The 19,024-nt window shown below is 42.7% G+C and overlaps 1 protein-coding gene across 1 annotated transcript in view; it reads left to right on the top strand.

Moving 5' to 3' along the window:
• ush2a (Usher syndrome 2A (autosomal recessive, mild)) overlaps positions 1–19,024 on the top strand; it is a 1,183,552-nt gene that overhangs the window by 462,455 nt on the left and 702,073 nt on the right. Inside the window, exon 28 of the mRNA XM_078556364.1 lies at positions 16,972–17,208. Coding sequence (XP_078412490.1) covers positions 16,972–17,208 — 237 coding nt within the window. The remainder of the gene's footprint in view (positions 1–16,971; positions 17,209–19,024) is intronic.

Raw genomic sequence — 19,024 nt, 5'->3', positions numbered from 1 at the left:
GATGGTACTAGAAGACTTAAAACCAAGCCTTCTAGGTCAAAATTGGCTGAGAGAAATTTACCTCAATTGGCCATTGAGATTCAAAAGAAAGCAGGAAAAGTTCCTGTCTTGAAAAAGGAACAAGGTAAGGCACTTAAGAAAGAGCCTGGAGAGTCCAAGGACTACAAATGGATGATAAAGGAGTGTGTAAGGATTCAATGACCTGAAGAAATGAAGACTGTCTTAAACAACGATATGGAAGAACAGCAGAAGAAACTCTGCTGAATGACAGAGTTCAAGATGAAGTGAGTGAGCTTCACAAAGAAAAGGAAAACCTGTTGAAAGACCTTCACACACTACAAGAATCCCTCAGGTCAAAATTTGTGCCTCTAAAAAATTACGAAGAGAAACAGGAAGAATTTAACACCTCACTGAACAAACTGAAGAACCAGTTGGCAGAGAAGACTCAACAAGTTTCTAGGAGGAAACCAACAGATATAAGAAGGAGACAGAAGGACTGAAAAATCAGCTAAATGAAGCTAAAGAGGCTTTGAAAGCAAAAGTCAAAGAACTTGCCAAGATGTGAATAGGTAATGGAGTCATTGGTAGCTCAACAACTGAACTAAGACAAGTTGAGATTGCATCTGAGAGAAGTCTGGCTGACGGTGAAGTCAAAAAGAAGGCCAAGACTAAATTATTTGGTAAAAAGAAAAAGACAGATAGAAAGAGGATGCAGAATTACTGATGAGGTGCCATCTTCAGACAAGACTAAGCCTAACACTTCCCAATTTGGAGGGGAAGGTGGAGAAAAGTCAAGGGAACCAAAAAGCAACTCATTTGATTTGCATAGTCGTGAGTGGCAATTTACTGTTGGAGAAGCAGTTTATGTAAAGAATTTCAGTGGAGGATGGCAGTATTTACCTGGTAAAGTGAGTACTGTGACTGGACTATTGTCGTACCACGTGGGGGTGGAGGGCCGGATCACCCGTAAGCATGTGGATCATTTAAGAAAAATAGTGATACCCCAACAAAATGATGTTCCACCTGTAACCATTACTGAACAAGTGGTTCCTGTTGAAGTTTCTCAACCAAGGACAGACATGCCTGATGTCTCTGTCAGAGTGGAAGACACTGAAGTGCCTAATGAGGTACCTGATGTTAATGTGGTTCCAGAGAATATGTTTCCTACAGAAGAATCTGAAGTTGTGCAGCTGCGACGTTCCACACAGATCAGGAAATCACCTGAAAGAGCTGTGTAAGTATTGTAATGTCATGAGATAATTATCCTTGTGAATACAAAATGTACAGAAAAGTTAAAGGAGGAGGAATGTGGTAATTATAGTTTTGGGAAATATTGCACTGTAGCTTTAAGAATATTCCTGTGTCGGAAGATCACATGATTTGTGTAAACCCATGTGTTAGCAGCACAGGGAACCTCTACAGAGGGAGTTCTTCAGTTATGGAGTTTGATGCACACATGTAGTTGCTGCTGCTGTCTTGTAAATAAAGTTAAATGTTTCCACTAAGAAAATTGGTCTGAAGATCAACTCTATAACAACCTTACGTGCTACTCAACAGCAGGGCTGCCTTTGCCCCCCTGCCACCAGTCGCCTCAGTGGCAGGGCTGCCCTTAACCCCAATCCCTCAATACCCCTGAAACTTGAAGTCCAACAGGTGACCCTAGGAAGCGCTGCACAAAGTTACTGTGTACTCACGTCTGAGTTCCCCTCAAAGTGTTGGCTGCCAAGTGCATGCCTTTTTGGTGCTGTTGTGAAACACATCGATGTACTTTCCCGCTGACGTGGACGGACGACCCAGTGGGGGGGTGATGATTCCGGCAGGCTGGCCTGATAATGATATCCTGATGTATTACAATGAGATTCCCGATATCCGACGGAGGGAAGCACGGCCCACCATCGGCGGGTTGAGCGGATGATCACGAACTGGTTTCCTGCCGTCGTAAAACCGATTGTGCCATATTGTCCGCTCCCGCCACCGATCATGCCCAATGCCATTGGGCATGGAAAATTCCGTCCTTAGTGTGTTATGGTCACCTTCAGCTACATTACCTGGTAAAATTTGGTGGATTGTGCATGGTGCATGTTCTGCCCATCTTTCTCCTAAAATGGAAGTCAAGGTATTATGTACACCATCAGATTTAGATTTGAATGTTGGAGGACCCTACTCTATGAAACAAATGAGTGCTCTGGTCGTCCAGCTATAGGCCTCTTTCAGGATGATATCAGCTAGACGGAGAGAGGAAACAGGTTGGTAAGCTCATTGTGATATTTGGGATTCTACTGCTCTGTTTCTGTCTGGCAGAATCTGTGAAATGCCATGTTTATTGTAATAAATGAAACTTCCTGAAAGCATGGCTAATCTAGATAAGAAGACTGCATCAGTTTGGTTCTGTTCATGACGGTGCAAATTATCCATGCCTTATTTCAGGATTTCATATTTTACTATTATCAATATTAAATTGTCCAGTATCTCCAGTTTTCAGAGCTATCTTCTGAGAAACCTGAGAGCCCTCTTTACATTAGAATCAAACCCAATCCATTGCCAATTTGCGGCTCAGCAATGTTCCCAGCTTCAAACTTTTAAATAGGCTTGTAGTGTTTGAACCCTTCTTTAAAGTCCTCACTCACAAAGTGAAATCTTAGTATATTGGCCTTTTGAGCCTATTACTTTCTGTAATTTGGACCTTTTTATCGTGAAGAATTATTTTATTGATGGTTATCATGTCCAGAGGAGGGTCATTCAACTGTCAGTATTAATCATAGTTAATGCTTTATGCATTTGCTTCATGGGAAAAATGGCCTATGGCTTCAACTTAATTTTCTTTTGAAGGTAGTATCTGAGTTTTGCATCACTTCCAGTACTTTTTTTGCCTTTTATTCTCCATACCTCTAAATTTGCATAAGCTACTGGGTTACCCTTAGGCTTATATCAGTCCAAAACTGTCAACCAATGTCCAATTAAATACTGTGGGATGTAATAAATGATCCTAAAGGTTTCCTAATTGATGTGTTAGATCTGATATTTTTTTCTTCCAAAATTGGTGTTAAATCCTACAAAGTATTTCAGCAGAGGCATCTAAGAAAAGCATAATTCTAATCAATAACAATAACAACTTCCATTTATATAGAAAACAAAAACAAAAATACCTGGAAAAACTCAGCAGGTCTGGCAGCATCTGCAGAGAGGAACACAGTTAATGTTTCGAGTCCGTATGACTCTTCAACAGAACTTCTGCCTGATGATGCCCAACGTCAACGGGGTCAGAAAATTCCAGCCATAATGTTCTTAACATAGGAAAACATCCCAATGTACTTCATAGGAGGGCAATCAGACAAGAATTACACTGAAATAAGCCTGAGCCTTTGTCTTGGCCCAAAGTGCTAACCTATTTTTTCTCCTTTCAGATCCTTACTTACCTGCTTTTTATTTCTCTATATTACCAGCAATTTCTTACTTTATTTGAGATTTCACTTTATTGTGTTCCTTGTGGCCAGGATTTTCTGGTGATTGGGCAGGTTCAGCAGGGGCGAGCAGGAGCAGCCGTGAAACGGACCGCCGCCCGCAATCGGGCCGGGGCGGGGGCAGGAGGAGCATGAATGTGGAAGTTCACACATGCGCACGGATGCGCGCAGTAAAAGCTCCCTGAGGCACAGAGCTGCCTCAGGGAGCTGAAGATTTTTAAAATAAAAAATAAAGAAACTAGAAATGTTAAAAAAAAGTCCCCTCATGTGATTCTGTCACATGAGCAGGGACATGTTAGAGATGAGTTTGAAAAATTTATAATTTTTTTTAAACCACTGGTCGAAACCTCATCCTGCCTGTGGGTGAGGTTTCCCCAAAAATGCAAAGGCTGCTTGGCCTTTTTGCCCACCCACCAACCAAACAGTTGAACGGGCAGTGAAAAATTTCATTCATTTAGTTCATTAAGGGCCTTAATAGGCAGCTTAATTGTCGGTGGGCATGCTGCTGACTCCCACGCGCACTTGCTGACCGAAATATCGCGCAACTGCACGATGCCGTTGGGACACGCACCTGACACCATCGCACGTCATTCTACACTCGTTCGGGTCGGGTGCACGTCTGCCGGACGAGCACAATATTCTGGCCTATGTATCACCAAGGAAAATTTTCACTCTTAACTTATATCCCCTGTCAACACACATTACCGGATTTAATCCTAACAATTCTGAAAAATCACTCATTTCTTGAATTGGTGCATATGTATTTTTCAGCTGGTGATAAGCCACATGAGCAGGACAATAAAAAGAATATGGTTGACATTCTAGAGATGAGATGACACAGGGTCTTCCTGGTAGATTTTGTTTTCCACACTTTGACATGAGTGAATCAAAACATAAAGCATTGGAGGTATGCACATTACACAAGAGAACAAGACAAATTTTTCCGATTTAGCCTTATTAAATGCACATTTCGCAACTCAATATGGAGAGTTGACTACAACCTGAGCTAATATTGATCTGGTTTTGATTTCAAATATTTGTCAGGCAGCCAGAGTGAGAATGTTGATACAGATATGAAGTACATCAATTTAATTTGCCTTTCCCTTTTTGACTGAGTAGAATTGCTATCAGTTTTGCCAACAGCATTAATAAATTTAATAAATCTTTTGAATAGGGTTCCACAAATATACACACAATTGTTTTACTTCCTGTGCATACACTTTTATGCTCTTATTCAGAGGCTCAGATTTAATGTGGGTGATGGGGGGTCTTGCACAGCAGTTGGAGAACAGATGGGAACCTGCATCACTTTTCTCCAGGAAGCCCAATGTTATTCCAAAGTAATCAGGCAATTACTTGGGCAGCATCGGGCCTCCAGTCGGATTAAGCCCCAAGTAGGGTGAAAATTCCGCCCCCAAGAGCTGCTGGCCAATCAGAGGTGGCCATTGCTGATACTACAGTGGGGCCTACCATGAGGATTGCTGATGGATCAGGTGAGTGTGGGTGGGATGAAGTTCGGGAGGAGAATGGCACTGGCAATGGGGGGAGTGGGCCTGGAACAAGGGCAGGTAAGTGGCCATGAATGAGGGACCAGCAGCCCCTGGAAAACCCGACACAGTTTGCTGGATGGCCGGCCCGGATGTGGGATGAAGAGAATTAGATCCATGGAAAAATTATGGCACAGAAAGAGGCCAGTGAGCCCATCGTAGCTGCGCGGCTGAAAAAAACATTAGCCGCCCATTCTAATCCCACCTTCCAGCACCCGGCCTGTAGCCTTGCAGGTTACAACGCTTCAGGTGTAGATCCAGGTACCTTTTAAATGAGTTAGGGTTTCTGCCTCAACCACCAATCTGGGCAGTGAATTCCAGAAAGCTACTACTCTCAATCCTCCTTGCTGCTTCCTCAAAAAATGTAATTAAGTTAATAGGTCATGACTTTCCCTTTACAAAACCATGCTGACTATCCCTGATCAATTCATGCCTTTCTAAATGATAGTTTATCCTGGCTCTTAGAATTGATTCTAACAATTTGCCCACTACCGAAGTCAGACTGACTGGCCTATAATTATTTGGCCTATCCCTTTCATCCTTTTTAAACAGTATTCATAGATTTCCAATCCTCTGGTACCTCACCTGTATCTAGTGAGGAATGAAAAATGATCGTCAGAGCATCGGCTATTTCCTCTCTGGCTTCCTTTAACAGCCTAGGATACAATCCATCTGGCCCTGGTTATTTATCTACCTTCAGGATGTCAGTTCCTCCAGTACTTCCTTTCTCGTTATGCTCATTGTATCGAATATTTCACACTCCTCCTAGTTAACTAGAATGTCTGATTCCACCCTCTCCTTTGTAAAGACAGAGACAAATTATTAATAATTATTTATTATTAATTGCAAAGAAATTACAGGGAATTGAACTGAATTTACAGCACAGAAACAGACAATTCTGCCCAAGTGATCTATACCAGTGATTATGTTCCACACCAGCCTCCTCCCCTCCGTTTAATCTCGCCTATCAACATATCCTTTTTTTTATGTCCTCCATGTACTTATTTAGCTCCCTTTATATGATTCAAAGAGTGAGGGATGCACAAGAAGCCAGAATTAAAAGTGCAGATGAAGATACAAGGCTGGAAGAGAATGTTAGGAACAGTTTGGGTCAAAACCCTAGAAAGACCTGAAAATAAAATCAAGTATTTTAAATTTAATGCATCTGGGGACAGGTTGCCAGTGCAGGTCAGTGAGGATCGACATGTGCTTTACAATGCAGGGCAGGGTATGGACAGCAGAATTTTAGACAAGTTGGCTGGTGGATTATTGGAATCCTGCTAGAATTTATGGAATCATTGGAAAAATCAAAGTTAGCGATGACAAGAATATGGAGAATGAATTCAGTGGTGGAGGGAATGAGTAAGAAGTGTTGGGGAGATGGAATAAGAAGTCTTGGTGATTAAAAGGCTGCAGGACTTAAATCTTAGCTCTGGGTTGAAGAGAACATTGATAATTTGCAGAGTCTGATTCAGCTCATGATGATATTTGCTGAAATTGATGGCTGCTATTTTTAGGATGTTTAGTTGGAGAAAGTTATGGTTCATCCATGACTTGATATAGCACATGCTACCTGACAGCAGAAGTAAACTATTTATCATTTTCTATTATTCAAAGTGCTAAAGCTTAATAATTAATGTAATATTGTATGTTGTGGCACTGTTAATATTTTCTTGTTCTTCTTCTGTTTAATAAATTTGTTTAGTGGTAAAAGCTTTAGTGAAGGCCTATTTAAGTGTTATAAAACCAAAATACTGTGGATGCTGGAGATCTGAAATAAAAACAGTAAGTGCTGGAAAAACTCAGCAGGTCCGGCAGTATTCATGGAGAGAGAAACCGGGTTAACTTTCAAGTCCAATGTGACTGTTCTTCAGACCCCCGGAGTTCCAAAAATATTGGAATTGAAACATTAACTCTGTTTCTCTCTCCACAGATACTGCTAGATCTGCTGAGGTTTTCTAGCACTTTTTGTTTCTGTTTAAGTGTTACCCTGCCACCTTCCAAAGACAAAGATCATATGTGAGATCACATGAAAGAACCAGTAGCTAAAATAAATTGAAGAGGGTTCCCTCTTTGTTCCCTGGACATGTTACAAATTTGCCTGGATATCTAGCAAGTGGCAACTCTGTTTGAGACATAGCTTGAGAAATTGAAGAAGTGCTGGAAACCAATGTGATATGAAAGTCAGAAGGGGAATGCGCACCAAAAACATTGGCACAAGACTCATGTGAAATTGGGCCTCATGCCTAATCTGCGTAAAGACAGCAATTTACCAACACTCCATTTGGGACCTAGGTAAATTCATCTGACTCTGGTAGAGTGGGGCGAGGTGGGGTGGTGGGAATCATACTGAATGGTGATGGTCTATATTTAAGTGGAAACAGGAACAGCACAGAAACATAAGTGTAAAAATGTTAACACATTTTAGTGGGCAGTTTCCAGCAGTTTCTTTTTAGAGTACTGATTAGGCAGTTGAAGAAGGTAGAGCGTGTAACTTCGATCAGAATCCTAAAAGCAATGTTAGGACCCTGATTTGCATAGTAAGGGCACCTAACATCTATTTCTGCTTCCAATTTGTCAATTAGTACACTTCCATGGGGGACTGAGTGCAAAGCATCATGACCTGAAATTCATCCCCCTAACTCTATGGGCAGGATTTTCCTGTCGGCGAGTGGGAGGTGGGGCCCGCTCGCCGACACGTAAAATGTCGCGCGGTGATGTGGCGCGGAACTCCCGACATCACCGCGCTCCATTTAAATTTGCTGGTAGTGGGGGCGCAGCAAAATCAGCTGTGCGCCCACCGACCTGTCAATTGAGGCCATTGACAGAGTCATTAAACTAATTAATGGACCTGCCCGTCCAACCTTAAGGTTGGCGGGCAGGCCAGGAGCCCCGGCGGGAATTTGAAAAAGCATGAAACCTCATCCATGGGTGGGATGAGGTTTCATGTAGGTTTTAAAGAATGTTATTAAAGTTTTATTAAAAATTATGGACATGTCCCAATTCATGTGACAGTGTCACATGAGGGGACATGTCAGGAATTTTTTTTCTCTTACTTTTAATATTTGTGACAGAACAGCCGATCTCCCTGAAGCAGCACTTAGAAAAATCGCACTCTCAGGTTTAGGAATTTCCCCCCCGCCCGCACAGGGAGCGCATAGTGTTTCCATGCGGACGTCCCACTGGGCGGGCCTTAATTGGCCCGCCCATGTAAAATGGCGCCATGCCCCCGATTGAGGACACCGATCAGAGGCGCGCCTGTGCACGCCCGCCCTTCAACTTCACTCCCGACGGGGGGAAAATCCTGCCCTATATTCCCAACCAAAAATGGCTGTGAAAAGGTTCAGTCTCCCCCCATAGTAAGCTAGGGCTCATCTGTAACTCTATCATATAATCATAGACTAATAGGTTAGGGGGAGGGGTTGGGAGCATTTGGACCATCATCACTGTAGTCTGTGACTTGGTAGCCAAAAATAAAGTAGAATTGGAACAGTAAAGAACCCCCAAAGATATAGATATAAGAATTTGTTTCTGGCACATAATTGATGGAACACTTCAAGTGTGTGCCTGAACAGGGATGTCTGATTCTCAGCAAAGAATTGGCCTTGGGCCTAATTTTAATAGTTATAAGAAGCTGCTCGTGCCTGTCATGCCTCCAGAACGAGCTCACCATGTTGCTGTACTCCAGTTTTTTATTTCATTAACTGCCCTATTTCATTAACTGCAATAACCAGCAGAAATTCCAGAAAAATGGAGGGGGTCCAGGGCAGGGGAAGCAAACAGGAGGGGATGAGCACAGGCTACAGCAGATCAACAGCGTTAATAGAGAAGCAGAAGGAGCACTCCTATAAAGAAAGTACCTGACGGCCTGTTCAGATGCCACCAAACGTCCCTTTGCAGACAGATGGTTAGGCCGCCGTAGATCCAGGAAGACCATAGCACAAGCTCTGAGTGTTCTTCGTGGATTTTGCAAACAGATCCCGAAATGGCACAAGGCAGTCATTTCAGGCACCTGCCAGGGCCTTTAAAAAACGACCCAGATGAATCTAGCAGTTGTCTAAACATATGCACATTTCAGGCACTGGCATGACGCTGCTAAATTCACCATTGCTACGCCCATTATGAGACCTGTTTTCTTTTTTTTCCCAAAATCTTCATCATTTGCTCCCTCTTAAATTGTTATTTTAACTTAATGTTTAAATCATATCTGATATATCCCTGTTCGTACCATTCCTCCTTCAAAAAATGGCAAGATTTCTTGTTCTACTGTACCTTGCAAGTCTCAACTTGTTTATTTTGGATGTAGAATCTATATATTTTTTTAAATGGCTCCTAATTAGTTGCTAGCTGACAACAAAGGTTAGTTTTTCAGCATCTATAATAGGAAGTCTAATGATTGATTCAAGTTGATTAATCTTCGAAATAACTTTTATTTGTCAACTTAAGAGGGCTACAACAGAATGGGTTCAGCAAGACAAATTTCACCTATATTAGATACTTCATTTGGAACATACTATTCTCAGTTCTAATAATTGTATTTGTAAGTTTGGAAAGCAGAACCTAGAGCTGGAAATGTTGAAAAAGTAAGAATCAAGAATTACATAATTTGTCAAAGAGTTAGATTAAGGCTCAGATTTCCACCACGATGGAGAATCTCTCCATCTTGGTGAAAATGGCAGAAGTGGCTGAAAATCATAAATCATGAACATGCAAATTCCCATTTTTGAGGGCTCTTTTGCGTATGCACATTTTATGAAGGCAGCTGGCCATTTAAATCATCAGCTGCTTCCACTCATGTGGGATTTTGGTAGCCTTGGGGTGTGAATCCCGAAGTGTGCAGATTAGACCTGATAAGAGTAGATCTGAATTTTGTGGATTTGTTTGAATAGCTAGGGCATCTCTTTGGAGAGACATGGTAGCCCTTTGTATCTGGTCCTGAAACACCTTTGGGGAATGTCAGGTGTCCTTTGTGAAGGTAAAGTGCCCTTTGGAATTGTTGAAAGTAGGCATGAATATGTATTAAAAAGTGAAACTAATTAACTGTGAAGCTCATTGGTACTGTTAACAGACCTGTCAAAAATGTCAAGAGGATCTGTCAAAAGCACCTGTTAAAGGCAGCTGTCAAAGGGAATGGTCAAGCTGTCAAAGAATTTAAAAGTCCTGCCCTTTAAAGCTTTGAAAAAAAATTTCTTGAGTGTTTAAAAAAAATCATTGCTTGCTATTTCACTCTGCCTGTTGACATAAGCCTGAGGGTTTCCATTACCAGATTAGTGCTAAATGACTGATTTCACAACCATCCTTTGTCACAGTGGTGTGCCTGCTATTTCACAGTTTGATTGACAGCTACATATAGACACTTTGAAGTGGGACTATGCATTCCAATGCTTATTGTTATAAGGGATTGTGCACTTGAATGAAATATTTGTTGTTATAAGGGTTTATGTAGTTGAAGGAATGTAAATGTAGTAAAATTTTTTTATGAATGAGAATTTTTTTTCAATATAGTGAAGTCTACAATAGATACTTAGAACTTTATTTTATCTCATCTTTGCATGGGCCCTGAGGTCTGCCAATGGTGGATACTGGGTGAGTTGGCATGGTAGATGTAAGGGAAAAGGGGGGCATCAGCTGGCATCAGTTGGCACTAAGTTGGCATGGAGGCTATAAAGGGCCATGGGGTGGGTCTAGGGGCATAGGTTGGCATGGAAGGTATGAGAGGCAATGGAGGATGGGAGCATCAGGTGGCATGGGTTGGGATGGATAGCGCATTGGGAGTTTGTGGGAGGGTGATGGCTGGAGAGATGTTTCATGTTTTATTCTTTTTAAAATATTTTGGACACTGTGCTATAAACCCGAGTAGGCCTTCCACCCTGCCCACTTGGCAACCTCCTCAGTTCCTCCAGGATCACCCACCAAACTTCTAAGCTAGCCCCCACACACCGGCACCCCCCCCAACCCCCCACACCCCAACCAAAAATCCGACATCTGGGCAGCCATTTTTTAAAGTTGGGTCTGCAGAGCCAGGAATTCTCCTAGTTCTGTGCACCTGACTCGCAAATGAAAATGGGGCCTAAATTTCAAATTCTTTGCCTTTTAACTGTCACTAGAATATAAATAATCAGTGCTGGCATTGTCACAAATTGGGTGGATGTAAGATGGTGCATGCAGATATCTCCCATGATGTGACAGCATGAGGCCCAGGTGATTTTAATGTCAGGGCTTCAGTTCAATATGATTGACAGACTGACACCTGATTAGATCAAGAAACAGGAATTGCACCCACTTCATGTCCATAATTTCTGGTGGACCACTGGAGCCCTATTTAAAGTAAAAATGTACCTTCTAAAATGAGGTTGCATTCCAATACTGTGCATACAGTTCTATAACTAATGTGTCAGAGGGCTGTATAAGGTTTGCTGATACTTCTATGAAGAACCTAATGTAGATGGTAAGGACAAGGACTATTGCTCAGAACCTACAGGAATATTGCCTAGAATCAGTTTTCAGAGACAATTCAGTGACAGATGTCTGCAGCTCCACAATCCCGTGGAAGTGACAAGCCTATGAGAGAGCCTTTAGGAGCAGAAAATATTGCCCCCCCTCAAGATGTCAGAAGGTCTGCTCCTTTTCCACCCTGTCAACAAGTGCTCATCATTGTGCCGCAGATCCAGCCGCATCTGAGGTGCACTAATTTACAGCCAGGCTTTCACAATCTTGAGCACCTAAAATTCATGAGCCACAAGTACTTCAAGGGTTCCCACGTGATCAACTGCATCTTTCAACCGGCTTTGCTGAAGCCCCTAGGGATGCACTTCATAAGAATAGTAGAGTTAAGAAACTTTCTTGGAAGAAAGCCATCACAGATGCACATTTGGGTGAAAAATGGAACGTAATTATTGTATCAGAAATTAAATTGATCAACTTTATCATATTCGGTCCTTTGGTGGGTAGTGTGATGATCTAGAAGCTTGGTTTCAATGTTCTTTAATGCAGGCTTAAGAAAGTGTGCAGCGTATGGTACATCACTATTATGAAGGAAATTCTGGGGCAAATTGTAGGAAGCCCCCAAATCTGTTGAGGCACCAGAATTTGGTTTCTGTAATGCAATTGTGTACTCGCTTTGATATCACTGGTGTTTCTCAGGCATTATAGAATTACAGGGAGTGTTAGGAGCCTTATATTTAAAGGATGCGCCTTTCCCCCCGGGAGCTATCCTGCTTCATTTCTGGAAAGGTCAAAAGCTGGGGAATGGTAGACTGTCATAGTACAAATGCATTATGACACTCCTGGGTACATAAATTTGCATAAACTTGCATAATCCTATTTCTATGATTGGATGCTATCTGAACATTTATAACCGGTGCTGTTTGGTGTTCTGGTGGCAACGTATGCAATCTAAGATACTTTATTTGTGAGGAAAGCCTGACAATCCTGCAATCCTCAAGGTCTCTTTTATTGACTCTTGAGCAGAATGGGAAAGGTGATGTATTGGTTAGCTCTGCCAAACAGGGCCTTGGTGACCCGTTTACTGCAACCATGTACTGCAGGTTGAAAGATGTGGATATCTCCTGCAGCAGACTGGAAAGGACCAGTGGCAGAGAAGTTAAGGACTGTGACGACTTTGATAGCCAACTGCATATCATCAGTCCAGCAGACAGCAGCTCCTATTGTCATGTTTGCAACAAACTATTTGGAGAATTGCAACCTCCTGATGCCCTGGCCCTTTGATAGATCCATGACTCTTTGCCTGTACTCCCTATGTGCTGGGTATGCACCTCTGTAAACAGCTGCTCATGTGATGTCTTTGAAAGGCCCAGCTGCTGTTGCTGCTGGCTGCCAAGGCTACTGCTGCTTCTCTTTTCCAACTGTTCCTCCATTCTGTGGTTCTCGACCATGGCCTACCGCAAGCCTACCTTCTTACGGTCCCATGTGCTATAAGATTAGCCTTATTAGAAACCACATAAATAGGGCCTGAGCCATTTGCTCAACATGTAAGCATAATGCTGAAATAGGCACATCAAAGACATCCTGCGGGATAATGGCTACCCTGATAAGATCACTTTGCGCTGTATATCACGCAAACTCATGAAAGCCATCACTTTCACCCCTGAAAAGTGTCCAGTCTACCTCAGATTACCCTGGAAGGGCAAGGTATCTCAAATATTTGAGCAACAGTGAAGCAAGCAGTTTCATGCTGCTACTATGCAGTAGCAACACAAGTGGTATTCGCCACTAGCAGGGTGCTGCCATCAAGTCAAAAAGACGTTCTGTCTATCACAAAAATGAATAATGTGGTATATGAATTTCAATGCCAGTGTGATGCTAGGTATGTAGGCCGTACGTCCCAAAGACTGGCATATCGTATCAAACAGAATGTCCCTTTCACGGTTTGCAATGGGCAAGGTACAGACTGTACCCAACCAACCCATGCTTGCAAAACTCAAAACACAGTGTCCAACATTAGATGTGATTCCACGATTGGACAACATTTGTTAAGTAATCCTCAGTGTTCTAAGAATTATGCTGTCAACCAATTTAAGACTGTCAGTCAGATTTGCTGCGTAGCGCATTTGTCTGCACTGAAAGCTACATATATTAATACACAGGGCCACCTTTTTTGCAAACAAAAAGAACATCTTTCAGATAAATAAAATAAGTAACAGCTATTTGCTAGCTCACCCACCAAGACAATGTCTTGACCAATCAGAGTCAAGCTGCCTGGTTTAAATTTCAAACAATGCTTGGCAGATAACTGTCAGCCACAATCAACTGGTGCATTCTCCACAGCAATGCCTCTATCAATCAGGGTCCACTTGCCAACCAATCAGCACTCTCTTATACAGTATAAATATGTTGTTCCCCTGATATTAGTACTTTCTTGCAAATTGTCCTAGTGAGCGCAAGACAAAAAGCTTCCACAAAATCTCTCTTTTTCAGCAATACTCAAGTTCTGCACTACCAAACTGACAGTTATTAAACAGATAAAACTTACTGATGCTGCTAAGACTAAAAATGTACAAAATCTGGAAACTCTCCTGCTAATCCAATTAACACAAGGACATTATGACCCAATTACCTCCAGATGAGTGTCATCTTGTCCATCTCTGCCCCCTTCACCCCACTATTGGCAGCTATAATTTCAGTTATCTAGGCCCTAAGTTCTGGAATTCCTTGCTTAACCAATACCATCTCTCTACTTTTCTCTCCTCCTTTAAGATGCTTCTTAAAACCTATCTCTTTGTCTAAACTTTTAGTCATCTGACCTATTATTTCCTTCTTTGGCCTGGTGTCAATATTTGTCTGATTTGCCCCTGTTTTTTGGGATATGTTTACTATTTTAAAGGTGCTGTATAAATGTAAGTAGCTGCTATTTAGTGTCTCTTCAAAATACTGCTTCAGTGATTCTGAGAGACCTATCCATCCAGTTAGATTTTAGCAGCAAGGTGAGCATAGTACACGAGTTTTATTTCACGTAGAAACGGTATTGTGGTCTAATTTGCATCATAGAACCTTAAGTTACATGTACTCATGAGTCTTCCACCTGCCTGTGGTAGGCGCCATGGTTGACTCTGAAAACTGCATGGTTAAGAATGTGGCGGGCAGGAATAAATGGTACAAATGAATGAATGTTGGATGACAAAGTGGCCTGTATCCCCACATAAGTGCCATGAGTGAAGGTTATTTAGACTGTTATGCTGTTTCTTCATTTTGAGCCAATTAGATGGAGAAGGAAGAATCTTGGTATTGAAGTGCTAAAGCAAAGGAATTATTCATCTATTGTGCTAAGGAGAGAAAGGCACAAAGCTCAGCTTCATTAAAAAGGGCAGTGTTCATAAGTGATGTCCATCTGAGTTCCCATTGTCCTTCCTAGCCTGAATTTACTGCTCTCCCTACTTTTCAATATAAACTCTCCTACCCATATTCACTGCCACTCTATGAATTAGTCTCGATCTCAGACAAGGTAATATCTGACCAAAACCAAAAATTGCTGGAAAAACTCAGCAGGCCTGACAGCATCTGTGGAGAGGAAGACAGAGTTAACGTTTCGAGTCCGTATGACTCTTCATCAGAACAGTTCTGAAGAAGAGTCATACAGCCTCAAAATGTTAAGTCTGTCTTCCGCTCCACAGATGCTGTCAGACCTACTGAGTTTTTCCAGCTATTTTTGTTTCTGTTTCAGTTTTCCAGCATCTGCAGTGTTTTGCTTTTATTTTGTAATATCTGACCATTTCCTTATATCCTTCATCACGTACTTTTCACTAACGTCTTTCAATCCTACTTTCTTCTGCATCTGCCCTAGGGGCAAAAAACTGTCCCCCATGTCACTTAGAACTGCACTTTCAGAATCCCAACTGGCCAGCCTTTGGCTCATCATTTGTCACAATACTTCTGCAACCATTGACTTGCTCAACTACTGCCTCAGCTCTGCCTCTGATCTGCTTTTTTATCCCAGTTGTATCCCTAGTATGGACCCTATCTTTGCTCCTCCAAGTTCAAGGACACAGTCTTGAGCATATCTGGTGCACAGCCAGTGTATCTATATATCACAAGACCTGACTGGAAGACATCAATTTGTCAATTGGCATTAAAACTGGCTATTATTTTAGGATTATGCGGAAGAGCAAAGACCTCCTGCTTCTCCACTACCAACCCTTTCCTTAAATGTCTCTGCCTTTCCCCCTCCACCCTTGCCACCAACAAATACAAAGAAATCATGAACTATTTGTCACTAAGTTGGTACTATCCACTCAGTCACATTTACTGCCAGCCCTTACATCCCTTTCCCCTGTCCACCAAGTCAAACCTCCCCCAGGCTCCAATCAATGGAGCCTCAAACCTATGTTTTCTCAATTTTCTCTTGTATCTTCTGTCAAGCATTGTAGTAGTTCAAGATGAAGACCCACCATCAAAAGAAACTAGGGATGACAATAGGTGCCGGCCTTGCTAGCGACACCCACATACTAAAATTGAATAGAAAATCCCTTGTTGAACTCATCTTGTCCATGAGACCTAACTCCTGTTTCTTTGACTCCATTCCCACTAAACTGCTACTGCTGACCATCCAAATTCCCTTTCTGGATTCCATGGTAATTGATGTTATAAAAGGTTCCCTATCCACAGGTACTGTTCCCCTCCTTTTCAAACCACCATTATCACCCCCTTCTCAACTCTTATCTTTCTATCTCCAACCAATATTTCCTGTTTTTATTGAACACTTAATTAGATATATTCCAATATTCCTACAGACATTACCATTAAAAAGCACAAATGTGGTGGAGTTTTGTCTACTTGAGGCAGATATTAGAAATTAAGTCAATCGACCCCACAAGGTTTCCTGCAATTTAAAAATAATTCATGGAATATCTGCTGGCCTACTCCTATCCAGCCAAATTCCCAGTATGGGCTACCACATTGAGAAAGTTAAAGTACTGGTCTTGGAGTGCAAACTTGTGTAATAAATCCATATGTGTTTATTTTTTGAAATGCATTTTGAAAGATTGAAATATGCTGCATTAAACTTTCAGTAAAGACAAAATATTTTTGTGGAACAGTTAACACAATAATTGAGTTAGTAATGGTTTTCAGTCCTCAACTTGGTATTAACTGTTTTGGTGGACGTAAAGATTGTTAATTTTTAAACATTTAACGTTGGTATTAATTAGTGTTTCAGTATTCATTTGAAGAAAAGAGGGAAGTTTTATTAATTAAGGTGCATTTTGCCAATTTAAGTATGGAGCAGCCCCTACTGTTTTATTGTAAACTCAAGGATGCATCAGTGTCTATGATTTTATTGCTAATTGCTACATCTAGTCATTTCCAATCTGTGCAAATTAAAATACATGAACAACTTTCATCAGGCAATTCAAGTGCTCCATTGGTTTACAAGATCATAAGTACAGTATTAATTGAATGGAAAAAAACACTTTACATTGCTTTTCTAATTTTGGATTGTAACCCTATAGGCTGAATTGCACAGTGGAATTTTGAGCTTCTTGTTCAATACAAGCTCAAGTACTACTCGAGTTGACCTCTGGTTGGGACTTTCTTACTGTGATGGAAAATGGAAAAACATTATACTTAAGAAGCAAGGTGAAGTGGCATCAGTGAATGTAAATGGGCTAATTAAGGAAGAACTGGCTACTGAGGAAGAAGAGCTGAAAATAAACTCCCCGATTTATCTTGGTGGGATCCCAATTGAAGCAGAAATCTTCTGCAGAGGATGTGAACTAAAACAAGGTTTGTGACAATTTACACCTATTTGTCTTTGATTTGGAATTACTTTTCAAATTCTCAGAAAACATATTGGACCGTAACTTTTGAGCTCCCCAGTGTCATATTGGGGGGTAGCCCTAAGATGCACCAGGGAACCCCCTTCGGAAATTTCCAGGTAAGATTTAAATGGCAATTGCCCAGAAGTGCAAACTCCCTCTGGGCAATTGCCTTGCACTGGGAACCATCAAAAATGTGATTTAAATCGCAAACTTAAGATGGCTCCGACTGGGTTACATCAAAAGCTGCCCAGTGAAAGTTAGAAAAATTAAAACCACTTTTAGCTTCTTGGTAACTATTGTACTGACCCACACCAACCGCCCATGGGACTACCCCCAAACCCCTGACCACCCAGAAGTCTCCACCCACACCTCGACAACACCCTCCACAGAACTACCCTGTATCGTCCGCCCCCAGAGATCTCCCCACACTTCCCGACTACCCCTCAACGGGATTCCCCCCGACCCCCACAGGAACTTTCCCCCCTTCCCGCCAGGCCCTAGTCTCAACTCCCCCTCCCACCTCCTCCAAGGCTCAAACCAACCCGAGCCATGACCACCCCCCACAACACCCCACCGAGGCCCAACACCCTCCCCCCACTCCACCCCACAGTCCGACCTGAGCTGACCCAATCCGAGGCCCAGCCCCCTCAGGCCTGACCTGACTCAACCTGTGTAGCCACCCCCACCACACTGAGCCCAAGCTCGACCTGACCCAACTGCCCTCTCAACCCGCCGAGGCCCAACACCGCCCCCCCACACCACCCCCCCAGACCTGACCCAACACGACCTGAGGCCTGACCACGCCCTGAGGCCTGACCACCCCCAAGTGGCCCGACATCCTCCCTCCCGCTGCCCCTCCCAGGCCAGGCCCAACCCAACCCAAGGTCTTAACCACACCATCAGTCCCCCCAAGGCTTAACCCACCCCAACCCTACCCCAACCTCCTACCATCCCTTTACCTCTGGCCACCCCTCCAACCTCCGACCCCCCCATCAATCTTCCCACTCCTGACCTTCCCCCCTCTGACCTCCCCCTTCCCACCCAGACCTACGGCCTCCCCACTCCCCAAATCCTATCCACTTACTTAGACACTTACCTTCTCCCTGGACTGTCAAAGACCTTTAAGATTCAATGGACCTTTAAAATTATCTGGTTTATGGCAGCTAGTGCCATAAAAAGGGGGTGTGGTCTCCTTCCCTTCGATTTAGCTGCACTTTAATGCTAGGCCCCGGGGACGTGCTGTATCGTCTGAACCTTACCCGGCTTGAGTTGGAAGGTCAGACGATACAGGCCTGGGGGGGAAAATTCAGTTAAGAAATTGGGCACATGGTGGTATTCTGACACTGATTGCCACTCTGAGGAAGTTCAGGCCCCATAATAAAGCCTTCTTTTGTTCTCTGCCAGAACGCAGGTCGTTGGTGATTATTTGCTGAACCACAAAGTGCTGTGATTTTTTACTACAGGTAGGGTGTGCAGACAGGCCCTGGGAGTGCCTTGGCTGGAATGGGGAATGAACCCTGTGCTGTTGACATTAATCTGATCACACATTAGTTATCCAGCCATTGAGCTAACTGATCCCACAATAAATCCTTGCACACTTTTGTAAAAATACTTTTTTAACTTCATTGTTTTCATGTGACAGCATGAGCTGTGCCTCAGTGGTGCCGCTCTTGCCTCTGAGTAAGGAGATTGTAGGTTTAAGTCCCGCTCCAGAGACTTGACCATCAAATCCAGGTAGTACTCG

This window comes from Cetorhinus maximus, chromosome 14 (genome assembly GCF_964194155.1).
Source record: "Cetorhinus maximus chromosome 14, sCetMax3.hap1.1, whole genome shotgun sequence".
Taxonomy (NCBI): Eukaryota; Metazoa; Chordata; class Chondrichthyes; order Lamniformes; family Cetorhinidae; genus Cetorhinus; species Cetorhinus maximus.
This window is presented reverse-complemented; position numbering and strand designations above follow the sequence as displayed.